Consider the following 13,060-nt stretch of genomic DNA (forward strand, 5'->3'; position numbering starts at 1 on the left):
GACGTAAGGAGAAATAGAAGAGCTGGAAGAGAAGCTTTCAAGACAAGCCCAGTAAAAACAGACTGTACAGAAAAGTAGTTTATTGTCCGAATTGTGCAGCTTTTGGCAGAATTGCCATAAGCCAACTGCAAACTTTAGCCTTACAATCAACAACCAAAAAGTTCTAAGGAAGATTGTAAGCCCCCATTAAATGGAATGAAGTAAAAAACTGTGTTGTCTTTCATTATTTCTATAATATAATTTTTTTGCCTCCAAATTTTTCTTAAAAGAAATTTCTACTTAGATCAATTAGCATGTCTAACTTTCTCTCCAAATAGGACAAATTATTTCACTTCAATGATTCTTAAGCAATTTAAATTGGGAGAACATTCTTTTTGAAGGGAAATATTTATCTACCTTTTTACCACTTTCTTACTATTACCTTATCAGGCTCTCTGGCACCAATGTTTTCAAAGAGAAGCAACTCTTGGTTTTGCAAAAAGTATCATATCATAAAGCCTGTTGCTAATTGTGTTAGTAGGAGTAGCAGCAATGTAACATCTGTAATCCCTGGGCCAAGGACAGGCCAATTATAGACACTTACTATGTACATACATAATGAAAAGATGGTCTTCTCCCCTAAGATTGTCAGTCAATGGCATTCAGCATGACTGATGGGACAGGCTTCATATGACAAGCCTATCCAGCACACGTAACTTCATGAGTATGTTCACGTACTTTGGCTGTTTGATGAGGGAGGAGCAAAGACACTCCTCAGAAGGAAACCAGCAACGCACAAACCCCCAGAACATATTGCACCTGCGCTGCCCATGTTTCCGAGGCTCTCCAGAAAGGTGACATGAATAGTTTTGGAAGTCTGCATCTGCTTTTGTCATTCAGTCACAGAGCCACGGGGATGCCAGCGTTACGGCCACTCGATGGATACACACTCAGCCACGTGACGGCGAGGGACTACGGTGCCTCCAGGACAAATGAGTAGCTGGGAGCAAGATGTCAAAATTATTCAAAATACCAGAGGGGCAACGACTAGACAGGTCTCCGCAGAAAAGGATCTTGGCATCGTTACAGATCATAAAATAAACATGAATCACTGATGCTGTCCGTTGCAAAAACTGCCAAAGCCAGAATGCCATAGCGGGATATAAAACCAAGAGCGCAGCCAACAAGACACCTTAGAGTAATCCTCTCCTTGTGATGTCCACTCGGAAAGCCTCTAGCTGGAATACCGAGTGTGGGTTTGGGCACTGCGTCTCAAGAAAGACTGGAGCAAATAATCGGAGTGAGCAGGGATTTAGAAAATGTGAAAGACATGAAAAGAGACTGGCCTAAAGAAGAGAAGACAGAGAGGGGCTGTAGCAGACAGGTACGAAAATGGCCACTTTCAAAAGAAAATAAAAGAATTTGTTCTTTGTGTGCTTATTAGACATGAGAAGAAGTAATAGGCTTAAACTGCAAAAAAGAAGATAGAGCTTAGATCTTAGGAAAGTGTTAAAAATAATTAAACACTAAATAAATAAGCAGAGGCGGTCAGGAAATCTTCAACCTTGAAAGGCTTTAAGAAGAGGATATGCAAACATCTCGTCTTGACGCAGGGATGACAACCTCTTGAGTTTCTTCCAGCCCCCAGATCCAGCCTATTCCTCATCTCTGCCTGGCCTACTCTCAGAAGATAGGGATTAGCAGGGAGCAGACTGAATAGGTTGTATAAATCACATATAAAACCCCAACAATACCATGTCTCTGCCCACCTCTGTGAGGCTCTCAGGAGAGAAGGCAGGCAGGAGAAGGCAGTGGACTGAGTAAACTGTTCTAGAGGAGAAAGCCAAACCTTCAAGTGATAAAGTGGTCACCGCTTACCTAACTAACAAAAATCAGTTGAAATTTATCAGCATAGCAAAGCGCCAAATTGTGTCTGGCATCTTCTAACAAAATATTCTGTGGTAAAATTTACAGTGCTGGGGAGAAGGTAGGAGGGGAGCTCTTCAGTACTAGGAAGAATATAAAAAGAAAGACAAAAGTGAAGAACACAAAGAATGCTTTTATTAACTGCTGCTCAAAGCTGGACAACTTCTCTGCTCTGATGGCGTGCTGTAACCTATGGAGAAGGTAAGATGTATAACGCCCCTTTCGCAGAAGGATAACGCATCACAAAGAAACGCAGGAAGCTCAGCAGCTCTGGCTGTTACTGTGGCACTTACTGCAGGCCAATTTCCACCCTATCAAGGTTATTTCTATCATTTTTAAAGACAAAGAATTTCAAAAGAATTGGGTTGGTTTGTTTGCTTACTTGCTTGTACCCAAACTTTCAAAAGAGCTGCTCTAAGGCATCCTTTATGAGGGTATTTTTAACTTGGGTTTGTTTCCTATCTATGCCCTTGAGCAAACTCTCCAGCAGCCAATAATCAATATACCAGACAAAACACTATAAACTCCAGACGGTAACAAAAATGTCCCCCAACACAGACATCTGCTATTGCTACTAAACCAGAATATATTTCTGTATATATTCAGCTCTAACAGAAAATGGCAAGATTGAACAAGAAAAGAAAAACCAAATATTTTCTGACCTAGTAAAGAAAATAATGTACTCCTGAACATGAGCTAAAATAAGCTGAAATAAATCTTAATCAAGGAGGCTGCTGCTAAATAGTCAGGGGAGACAGGGTCAAGTTTAAACAACTTCAACAGCAAAAGCAGGAGTCATCTATTTCATAATGCAGCTTCCATTCAAACAGTAAGGGCATCATTAAATGTAAGAAGGAATAGCAATGTTACCTTGAATGCAAGATGAAAAATTTGAATATAGTATTTAAACTGTGCTCCCTTTTTTCAAGAATGATGTGTTGAGTCATTTAAGTGGGAGGAAAAATATCCCCAGCAGCAGCGGATGAATGCAGTAAGCCGTATCAATGCTCTAAATGCTGCTTGCAATTCTGTAACCAGTGAGGAGCACTAAAACGTTCCTGTGACACATGCCACAACAGTCCACAGCACAGCTGCACAAACCTATTGGTGTTATGTCACCTACCCTACTGCATCCCCAAAAGCCATGCTGCCCAACCAGCTCACTGCTACTATTTGATGTAAACATGTAGCCCTTCAGCAAGGTGCCTAGTGAATGCGCTTGCGACGTGCCAAACGAACGTTTATAGCCGATCTGCTGGAGACCGGTTATAAATTCGAGTATGGGCTGGAGGTGTGGAAGGAAAATCAGGAAACAACTCATCAGAACTGAGAGTGGATGGAGTAGGTGGAAAATGCGGAGGAGGAGGGGGCCTTAGACAAGCCCCCGCGCAGGATCGTGGGGTGTGAGACGCACTGTCACATCATTACACCAGGAGAACATCTGCGCGTGGGGACAGGGGAAGGATGAAAGCAAAAATCCAAGGAGAAATAATAATACTCATTCAGTTAATCTCCTGTCATTGATTCGATGAATACTTCTGCTCTGTACTTGGGAACAGCAGACATTTCTCTTAAGTCAGGCTATCTGCAAAGTCTGAACAGGAATAAGGGAGCTTAGATAGTGCTAGCTACTTTTCCCGAGTCTGGAAAAGGTGGAGATCCTATTAGCTCCTCTGCAAAATACTAAGTAGGAGAATATTTCCCAAATAATGAACAATCTGGTAACTTACAGATGCTTTCACTTCAACAAAGCTGAATATTTTGAGACCTATTTATGATATATACTAGTCATAAAAACATCTCTATCGCACACACACACGCTCTCTCTTACTTATTTGTCCAGGGTAGTTGAAATGTGTTAGTATATAGCCATGATGGTATTTCAAACAGATATGCAAATATTTTGGAAACAAAGGATAAATAGAAATCTACATTGCAAACCTTCTGAATTTTCATTTTGAACCCTGCAATTCAGGAGTCCTTGTTTGAAAACAATACAAACTCCACTATGTTCATGCCCACTTCTCTTCCGTGTTCCAAAAAGACCTGTGTAACTGGCTGATGTGTTCATTCTGTGTGTAGGTATATACATACATCTACAGGAAGATAGGAAGCAAGACAGACAGATGTGTAAAGTTTCTATATTTATTCATACTAAGAAATACAAATTCGTCAACTGCTCAAAACTCCGTGTTCTCATCTTAAATCTTGAGAAAAGACGTCAGACACCTCACAAAGTATCAGTCAGAGAGCAGAGACAGTGAGACCCCCTTCTACATATTATTTTAACCAGACACAAGGAATACTGGCCTAAATTGGAACAGATACGCAAATCTATACCAGCACATAGCATTTTCACCTACACATAGACTTATTGATAAACTTTATCTAAGTTGAGATATGACACAGGCTTTCATTTATTTTGGCTTGAAAATTACTTACATTTGACATCATGTCAAAATGAAAAGAACTAGATGAAAAGACTGATATGTAACAAGGATAAAAGGAAATAAAAAATTAGGACAATAGCAAAATCATAAATATACACACACACACACATCACACACTTCCAAGGGAAACGGGAGAGGAGGGTGAAACTTCCCAAAGAAGCTTTCAACCAAGACCAGAGCGGTAATTAGCAAGTTCATCGGTCCAGAAAGACACCTACATACAGTTTGTGCTCATTAGTCGGAAGTTGCCACCTTGTCTTCCAAAAAGATGGCTTTAACTATTCCATTTCACAGTGATCAATAAACACACCAACTGGTTCATACCGTATTCCTCTGATGAAGATGAACACCAGTCTAATTTGCAAATCATAACCTAGAACATTAGTAAATCAAACTTGATGAAATTCAAGTGGAACAGACAAACCTCCTCTAAGTTTTGTTTAGCTTTAACTACTTAAATGAAATATTTACTATCGTGTCTGCAGAATAATTAGAAAGCTTTCTCCTCCATTCAGCAGTCAACAGACTGTTAAAATGAAGATGATGTGGCTTTGTCTGAGTGCCCCAGCACCCTACCACTGCAGCGGGGTGAGACTTCATGGACTCTAGGAGAGATGAGATTTCCTGTCAGTCCTTGGAAAAAAACATTGGCAACTTTCTCTGATGTGATGAATACAAGGGAATTTGGGGCAAGCAATATTCCAGCCTCCTTTGTTTCTTTCATCCACTGCTGCAAATCACAGGCATTCTGTGGGACAAAATTCACTATGGAGATACAACATAAAAATGACCTTGGGTGTAACCCCACATTTTAAACCTAATAGGAAAAACTGCATGTGGCCAGTTTAGAGGGATGCTGGGTACAATACATTTTGACATTCCACAGGTCCTCTGCACCCATTTAACCAAAGACCCTTCCTGGCCCTCAGGTGTTTTCAGCCCCCTCAAGTGCAGCCAGGCTTTCTACTTTCGCTACGGATTTCAGCTGAAGAACTTTCCTCCTTTTGTCAGTGTCTACTCAAAATTGCTCTTCAGCTTCATTTGCAACCCACAGACTACTGCTGTGTCCCCCTTGTTTCTTTTTGTTTCTATCATAAAGACAGGATTATAAAAACACAATTAATGCAGCAGCAATATTATAAGAATCTGAGGATATGGGTTCCATTAAGTCTTATATGTACAAACATTTTCATTAATGAAAATAGGTTTCAGAACAATTCTGCTCATTTTCACTTAATTGCTGGCTAATGGGGTCTCTTGGTGTGTCACTGTGTGTGTTCTGAGGTTTCTTTCTAAGGAAAAGATAATATAATATTCTGAATTATCTTAGATAAGCTCTCAGGACTGACAGTAAGAGACACCTTCTCATGGTAGTGTCTGACTTTTTCCAGTAGAGTGATTTGAACAAGTGCCATGAAAATTCCCATTTACTCCCATTATTTACCACCAATTTTATGGCCAATTTCAATGCCTATTACAGCTCTCTAGTACTTTACCACAGCATAGACATTGTTATTAGACAGATGAGGGCAGAGCGAAAGAGGAAATATTCAGCTTGTAAAGGTCACTAAGTGAGCAGAATAAGGGAATTCATGGAAGACTTATTGCAATGATTAAATACTTATTATCCAGTCAGATATACTCCGCAAACATCTTACTAAGGCTTAATTTTAACAGCCTTGCTCAAGCTTACCTAATCACAAGCTTTTTTCTTACATACAAATATAAAACATTTTTGTACCTAAAAGAAGGACTGACAAAAGTAACCAGCATTTTTAAAGCACTTTTCAATATTGCTATTGTTTAAATGATGCTCTGCTAATTGCATTGTTCTTTGCTTGAATCCCATGCTTCAGAAGAAACTTCGAGGACAACTGAGTAAAGAGTAATTTGCAGTGGTTCGGTTTTGGAGATGTGCAATGATCTGGTATATTCTCTGCTAGTAATGTACAAGATGGCGATATCATTATAAACCTGCTAGTGACCATTTCAACAGTTATGCTCTATGAAATGCCAGTATCTATACACTTGTTTTGATAAATCTGGGTAATCGATACCCAGAGGGTCAAAACTGTTCCTGACCCTCCGGATGTTAGAGTGAAAGAGTCTCAGCGGTACAGTCCGAATAGGCCATCACCATTTTAGTCTCTTACAATCACTTAAGCAAAAAGAAAAAGGGATTTTTTTTTTTTCCAGAGAAAAGTCTCCCTTTTGTAATCATATTTGCTTTTAATCAAAAAAACATAATTTTGATGCTTTAAAGGCAAAGACAATAATTTCTACTGCTTCTGACACAATCTATTTGGAATTCAGAACAATGAGGAAGGCAATTAACTGACATTTTTCTACATAATAATATAAGTTAAGGCTCTAAGGCTTTGTCTACACTGGGGAAATTTAGACGGGTTTCTCACTGTTGCTGACACTGGCTTGGCCAAGGCACTGTTAGGAATATGCAAAGTCTAATGCAGACAAACTCACCAGCCTCAAAAATTGCTGTGAGCAATTGAAGCTTTCTTGGAACAGAGCAAGAATAACATTCACAGGTATAAATATCGCTACACAAGTAATCCAAAAACTGACGGGTAAGACTCACTGCCTCTTCAAAGGAAATTTATAACAAGCCTATTGTTTAACCAAAAATATTCCCAAATAATGTCACCATCCTTCCTTAATCCTTTTACTTTGTTAAAGCCTCCATTTCTTTAAAAGATATTTTAACTTTGAATAGTCTACTCCTGAACATTTCTTAAAATTAAGAATTCTTTAGCACGTTACTTTTGAATAAAACCAGGAAGGTGAATGCTTGAATTATTTTCTGAGAATGTCATTTTTTATCAGCATTTCTGTAGAACAAACCCTAAAAGATGCTTTATAATATGACTTCCTCACAACACAAATCTGATTCTTTGGTGCCTATCATCACGCTTGCACAATATTTAAAAGCTAGTCCTCCACCTGAATGGCGCTTTTAAATGAAACTTTTTCTATTTAAAAAATAAATCATTAAAACACTGCTGGAAGGAATATGGTTACAAATGAGGATATTGGCAGAAATCCAATGTTATTGGGAAGGTAGGATATTCACACGAGTCCCGCTGCCAATGGTGATTAATTAAAAGGCGTTAGATACCCGAAGCCCTAACAGTTCATTCAATATGATTCCCATTGCGGGAACGACCTGCTTTCGCTGACAAGATACTTATGCAGGCAAAAAAAAAAGAAAAGGAAAATCATGATAGCACAGCTCAAAGACACAAAGATATAAATGTTCATGTTTTATTTACAGTCCCAGCTTTTAGTCTGGTGGTTTGCGTATTAGGGGAGGTGATTTCTGTCTCCACAGTATAGTTAATCAAGAAATCCACACAAATCAGATGGTGGAATTGCAGAGATCTGAGGCTAAAACCCCTGGGACTATGGAGTAACAGAGAGGTAATGGAAGAGCAAATGAATGCAGAGAATGTGGAAGATGGCAATGGAAAAGATGGAGGAATGATGAAAATGCCAAGTGGTGAGAGCAAAAAAAAAACCTCCAACCCTTCACAAGTTTATCTGTTGGTGTTACAGATTTTGTTTGCAGCAGATGCTTCAATTTCCTTGTGAACAGTGCAGAATTTGGCAATTATGAATGAAAGACATCTTCCCATAAGCATGAAGGATCTAAAATTATTTGCAATTTTTACATTTGCCTGAAGCAGTTTGGATCCTAAATTATGCAAGAGAACACCCTCAACAAAGTCCAGTTCCTATGATATGCACACAGAGAGATAAATCTTTCCCCCATCAGTCACACATCCTGCTGACACCTGCTCTCCAGATGTTGGATGAGCATCACATTGCATACTAAATAACTATCGTATTGCCAATTAATATATTTTCACATACATAACACAAAATTAGATTTTGAGATCTTTCTATGTAACTGACAGAAATTTAGGACTAGTAAGACACCATCTTCAGTGAGGCAAGCCTATACAATCATCAGATTACACTGACATCAAACCAGAATCAAGAAAAACAACCCCAAAACACCCACCTTACAGTCTGTGTGCTAAGGAAAAGCTAACAGGTGCCATAGAAACATAGTGCTGAATTTTCTCTCTAAAATAATCTGTGATGCTCTACAAAACCAGTATGTAGTTCTACTTCATAGAAAACTGATGATATGAACCACAGGGAGCAATCTAGGTATCAGGACACCCCACCCAACTATATGTACACCCCACCCCCACCTCCCCAACTATATGTACAAATAAAGCTCATCACCAGTGTTGTAGTGTTTTTTGGCTCTTGGGTCAGAGAATCTGTGTTTCTAGCAATCAGGTTGTGAACGCATACAGTTGAACTACACAAAGATTCAAAATCCAAGTAACAAGAAGTCAACCAAAGATCACATTTGTGGGAATTCATACTGCTTTATATACCTACCCCTGAATAAAGTCTCTTATTTTCAACTGTTTAACTAAATTAAAAAAAAATCAGAACAAATTAAAATAGGACTCTCTTCAGTCTGTGAAGTGAGCCACTAAAAATGGTTCATTAGTCAGAACCAAACACAGATTATGTGAATTAGACATTTTTTACTTGTTTTGCTATGTACTGCTTTGCCAATTACGTATTAATTTGGTTAATATAATATGATCTTAGCTTCTTTCTGCAAATCTTTGGAAGTGACCTGAATAGGTACTAAATACTAAATACTAAATAGGTCTTTAAACATCAGGCAAAGGGAGCAAAGGATAACTTCGGTTGCACATTACATGTTCTTGAGTCTAAGGAAATAAGTTCAATACAGCACACTGGAAAAGAGTTCACAGCCGCACATTTACTCCACTTACTTGTTTCTAGAACAGGAATACAATTGCTACTCCACTTTAAAAGCACATTTTACCTTGATTCAAATTTTCACTCATGGACGCAAGCTAAAACATGCTTTAATTTGAGTTAGCATAATAAATTTTGGATTAAACTTATTCAGACTAAGTCACTCGTATCCCCACAAAGATAAGTTCAAATTGTAGACAAGGGTTCCTAAGCATTCAATGTGTATTAATCAGATTTTCTCAAGACAAGTTCTTCCTCAAAGTAGTTCCAGTATGAAACAGATAAACAAAATATTAGATAAACTATTATCTCACACAAAGTGAGAAACTCCTCTAAGGCCACGCTGGAAGTAAATAAATTGTTTACCTTAACTATTTTCAACTATACCACTACTAGTTTAATACCTGTTATGTGATATTCATCTAGTAAACACCTTAATGTCCTCTCCTCTAGAGAATACCAGAGCCACAGAGACCGACCTGCCATTTGTTCTGCATGAGAATTTCGGAGAGGAAGGTCTTGTTAAAACCCTCCAGCACACGAGCAGTGAAGTCCCACAGGGCTACAGCGTGCTCCTTCTCCCCGAGCCTTGTCTTTGACAGGGAGAAAAGATGACACGAGGGTTCGCCCACTCTGGTGTTTCGCTTGCCCTTCTTAGCATCCTGCGTATACGTCTTGGGACCATCCCCAACTGACAGGGCTTGAAGACTTCCAGTCTGAGGCCAAGACCCTGCTCTCCCTGCCCTGAAACAACTGGTAGATGGCACCTGAGAGAAAAACGCCTTTTAGTTAAGGCGCTGGGTGGACTCGGGAAAACTGGATTCAATTCCTGGCTTTGCAATGGATCTCATTTACAACCCTGGGCCTTAGCACAAAACCTGTGCCTTAGCACAAAACCTCCTGCCCCACGCGAAACTGTTCTGAGAATGCATCTGTTAATATTTGTCAGACGCCGTGCTAGGGCTCTATTTAATGGGTGCACAGTGTGGGAAGCAGGTCAGAGCTCAGGATGATGTTTGAGACTAGAGCTATATATCACACCAATGAACCGCAGTTTCTACCTTCTTTCACATCATCTTTTATACCCCATGCAATCACTTCATGTGTTTAGCATTTCTATTACTAGTATTACATGTCTATTTGCACAAAATTTGTCCCTGACATTATAGAAGATAAAGCTATCACAGTTTTATTGATAAGCAGAGACATCTACATGTGTTTTCCATTACTATTATGCCATGCAGGATGAGGAACTGACATATTTAACTAAGCAGAAATGGAGAAATACAGAAAAAGAAAATAGAGAGACAAGACGACTCAGCCAAACCTGCAGCCCTATAGATTTCTAAATATCCTATAATTTTTAAAGTTTCTGTGACAGAACCGAGCTCTCCGGCTATCACTTCAGTATTTTAACTTGAACATAATCCTTGGCAGAATGCATTCATACGTGTATTGTGTGGAAACATATCATGCAGACGTTAATATGCAGATGCAGGAAGAAAATACACCTTCATTTTGACAAGGAAACACAAAACTTTAGATAGTATACAGAAAAGCACACTAAGCAATGATTAATGCGCATTTGTCTAATGAAGGGGCTTCTAGTGGTAGAATGAGGCCTCCATGCCTAATTAGCAAATATTAATCTGCTTTAATTAATCAACCTTAAGAAAAATGACAATTTAAAACAATGGCTTAGAAAAATTAAAGCGAATACTACCCGCAGACTGTACAGAAGATTTTTTGGTAATCATATTCTGCTGACAATTCATCAGATTTAACAAGGTAGAGCGAAAGAAGAACTGACCTCCCGAGGACAGATGATTCTCTTGGGACGTGGTGCCTCTTGTTGCAATTGATACACTGTCGAACACAAAAATGTACAGATCATTAGAAGACGGCAACATACACAAACCTTTATTCAGATGAGTCTTTTTAGCCAGAGGTTGCAGAGAAAAATGCAAATGTAAAGAAAAGGACAGCAAACAGAAGTATTTCAGTGTATCTAAGTCATCTCTATGAAAATCGGCTGTTGACCTGCAAACTAACTGAAGTGATCATTGATTTAACTTTTAGAAGTATTATCTCCTTTTGTACTTGTTATTACATTTCTATACCAGGGAAGACTAGCTAGAAAGATTTATGAGATTATCTCAGGATAAAATCTCACCTTTGCACATACCATGCTGTAACAACTCAAGAACAGATTGCTTACCAGTAACACCAGTGGTTTTTTGGATAGGCCAAGAAAAAGTTCAGCACGTTTGAAAGGGTTCACCCCGTTCTCATAATTTATTTCAAGATTTGCTGGCAATTACTGACGAGCAAGCAAACCTTCCTTTCAGAGCAATTATGCCCTAATCAAATGGCCCTGGATCAATTTTGCGAATCTTCTGAGGGCTGGAGGAGAGAGACCTGAGGCTAGGGGTAGTCGCTGAACCCTGGCCCCCAGCCTCTTCACTGCCTGTATTTAATGAGATCCTCTCCTTCCTTTCCACTCCAGAGTTGTGAGAAGAAGCAGACATGCAATGACATTAATCAATTCCAGAGCAGACAGACTGTCTCTCCGTAACTCCAGTAAAAATCCCAGAGGTTTGGATTGCCTCCCTCGAGAAAGGCCTTCTGTATACTGACCTTCTTGTATTTGGAAAGATCATGTCGTGTCTACGAATTTTTTTAAAAGACCGAGTTCCTAGGACAGGGCTCTTCATAATGCTTGTGAAGCTCAGAATTATGCCCTGAAAGGTGGTAGATTATGGGAGGAATATAAACGCCTGTAGGTTTGATAAACACAGAAGCCCTGTTGCAGAAAGTGAATTGAAATTTATTCTTCAGCACTTTCTCCCATCTTATGCACCTTCTCTTTCAATGGGGCTAGGAGGGATGAAATCTGAGAAGTGGGGAAGCCCTCGGCTTGCACCCAAGTTTGTCACCAGGGGCTGTGAAAGCTTTGGGGGCTTCTGTTCTCTGCTAATGTCAAAGTGGAAAAAAACCATAACCTCTCCTTTTCCCAACCCAACCTTCATATCTGGCTCCTCGGAGGGGCACTGAAATAGAGGTCATGATTTCTTATATTCCCTATCAGTTTTAATGCACATGGATGTGATCCAGCTCTGAATTTGTACTAAGGCTTTGGATTTAACCTGCATCATTCAGCACTGCCAGATTTCCCACTACTTTTGCACCAGATTCATGATACCTTGTGGTCTTTCTTACCTCTTGCAATTGTGTGACTAAGACTCAAAGCCTTCCTCTTACTCTTTTGTGATCAAATGATTTGTGTACCCAAAAGAACTGCCAAGCAAAGCATGAAAATTTTGCTTCAAAATCACAGATTGTTTTTTAAAACTCTGGTTATTCTGCAGCCCAATATCATGATTTGAGAGTCCATTTCTGAACGTCTGAAATCAGCATAACCACTGATTCAGGAAGTTACTGCTTCTTAATTCTAAACATACCCAAGAGGAAAAGAGTAACTTTTTTCTTCCCCCCTACATTTCCAGTAGAGAAGAGAAACTTTAAGGATTCAAAATATTGCAAGAATATGATTGCTACCCGTTTTAAAGTAAAAGATCTATTTCCCCAATTTATTAATTTCAATTTCAATTGAAAAATCATACTTCATAAAAATCCTATTTTCAATAATCAAACCTGTTAAATATTAACTGACATAGCAAATTAATGGAGCTGTTTCTGAGATAACCTCGATAGCTGTGGTGCAAAACAAGTTGGTCTGAAGAACACATAGGAAGCCTATCTTGTGATGTAAGAAATGAGAAAAGCAAAGAGCTCTCTGAAATGACCAAAAGGATCTCTGAGGCTGATAGCACTGGAGAAGCAAAGGTGGGAAGAAGAGTCAGCATTTCACAAAAACA

At 39.1% G+C, this 13,060-nt stretch overlaps 1 protein-coding gene across 2 annotated transcripts in view; it reads right to left on the bottom strand.

Moving 5' to 3' along the window:
* Positions 1-13,060, bottom strand: part of CHN2 (chimerin 2) — a 163,719-nt gene that overhangs the window by 79,121 nt on the left and 71,538 nt on the right. For both annotated transcript variants that reach the window (XM_075143488.1, XM_075143487.1), the window contains exon 3: positions 10,993-11,048. In XM_075143488.1, coding sequence (XP_074999589.1) covers positions 10,993-11,048 — 56 coding nt within the window. The remainder of the gene's footprint in view (positions 1-10,992; positions 11,049-13,060) is intronic.

This window comes from Calonectris borealis, chromosome 2 (assembly GCF_964195595.1).
Source record: "Calonectris borealis chromosome 2, bCalBor7.hap1.2, whole genome shotgun sequence".
Taxonomy (NCBI): Eukaryota; Metazoa; Chordata; class Aves; order Procellariiformes; family Procellariidae; genus Calonectris; species Calonectris borealis.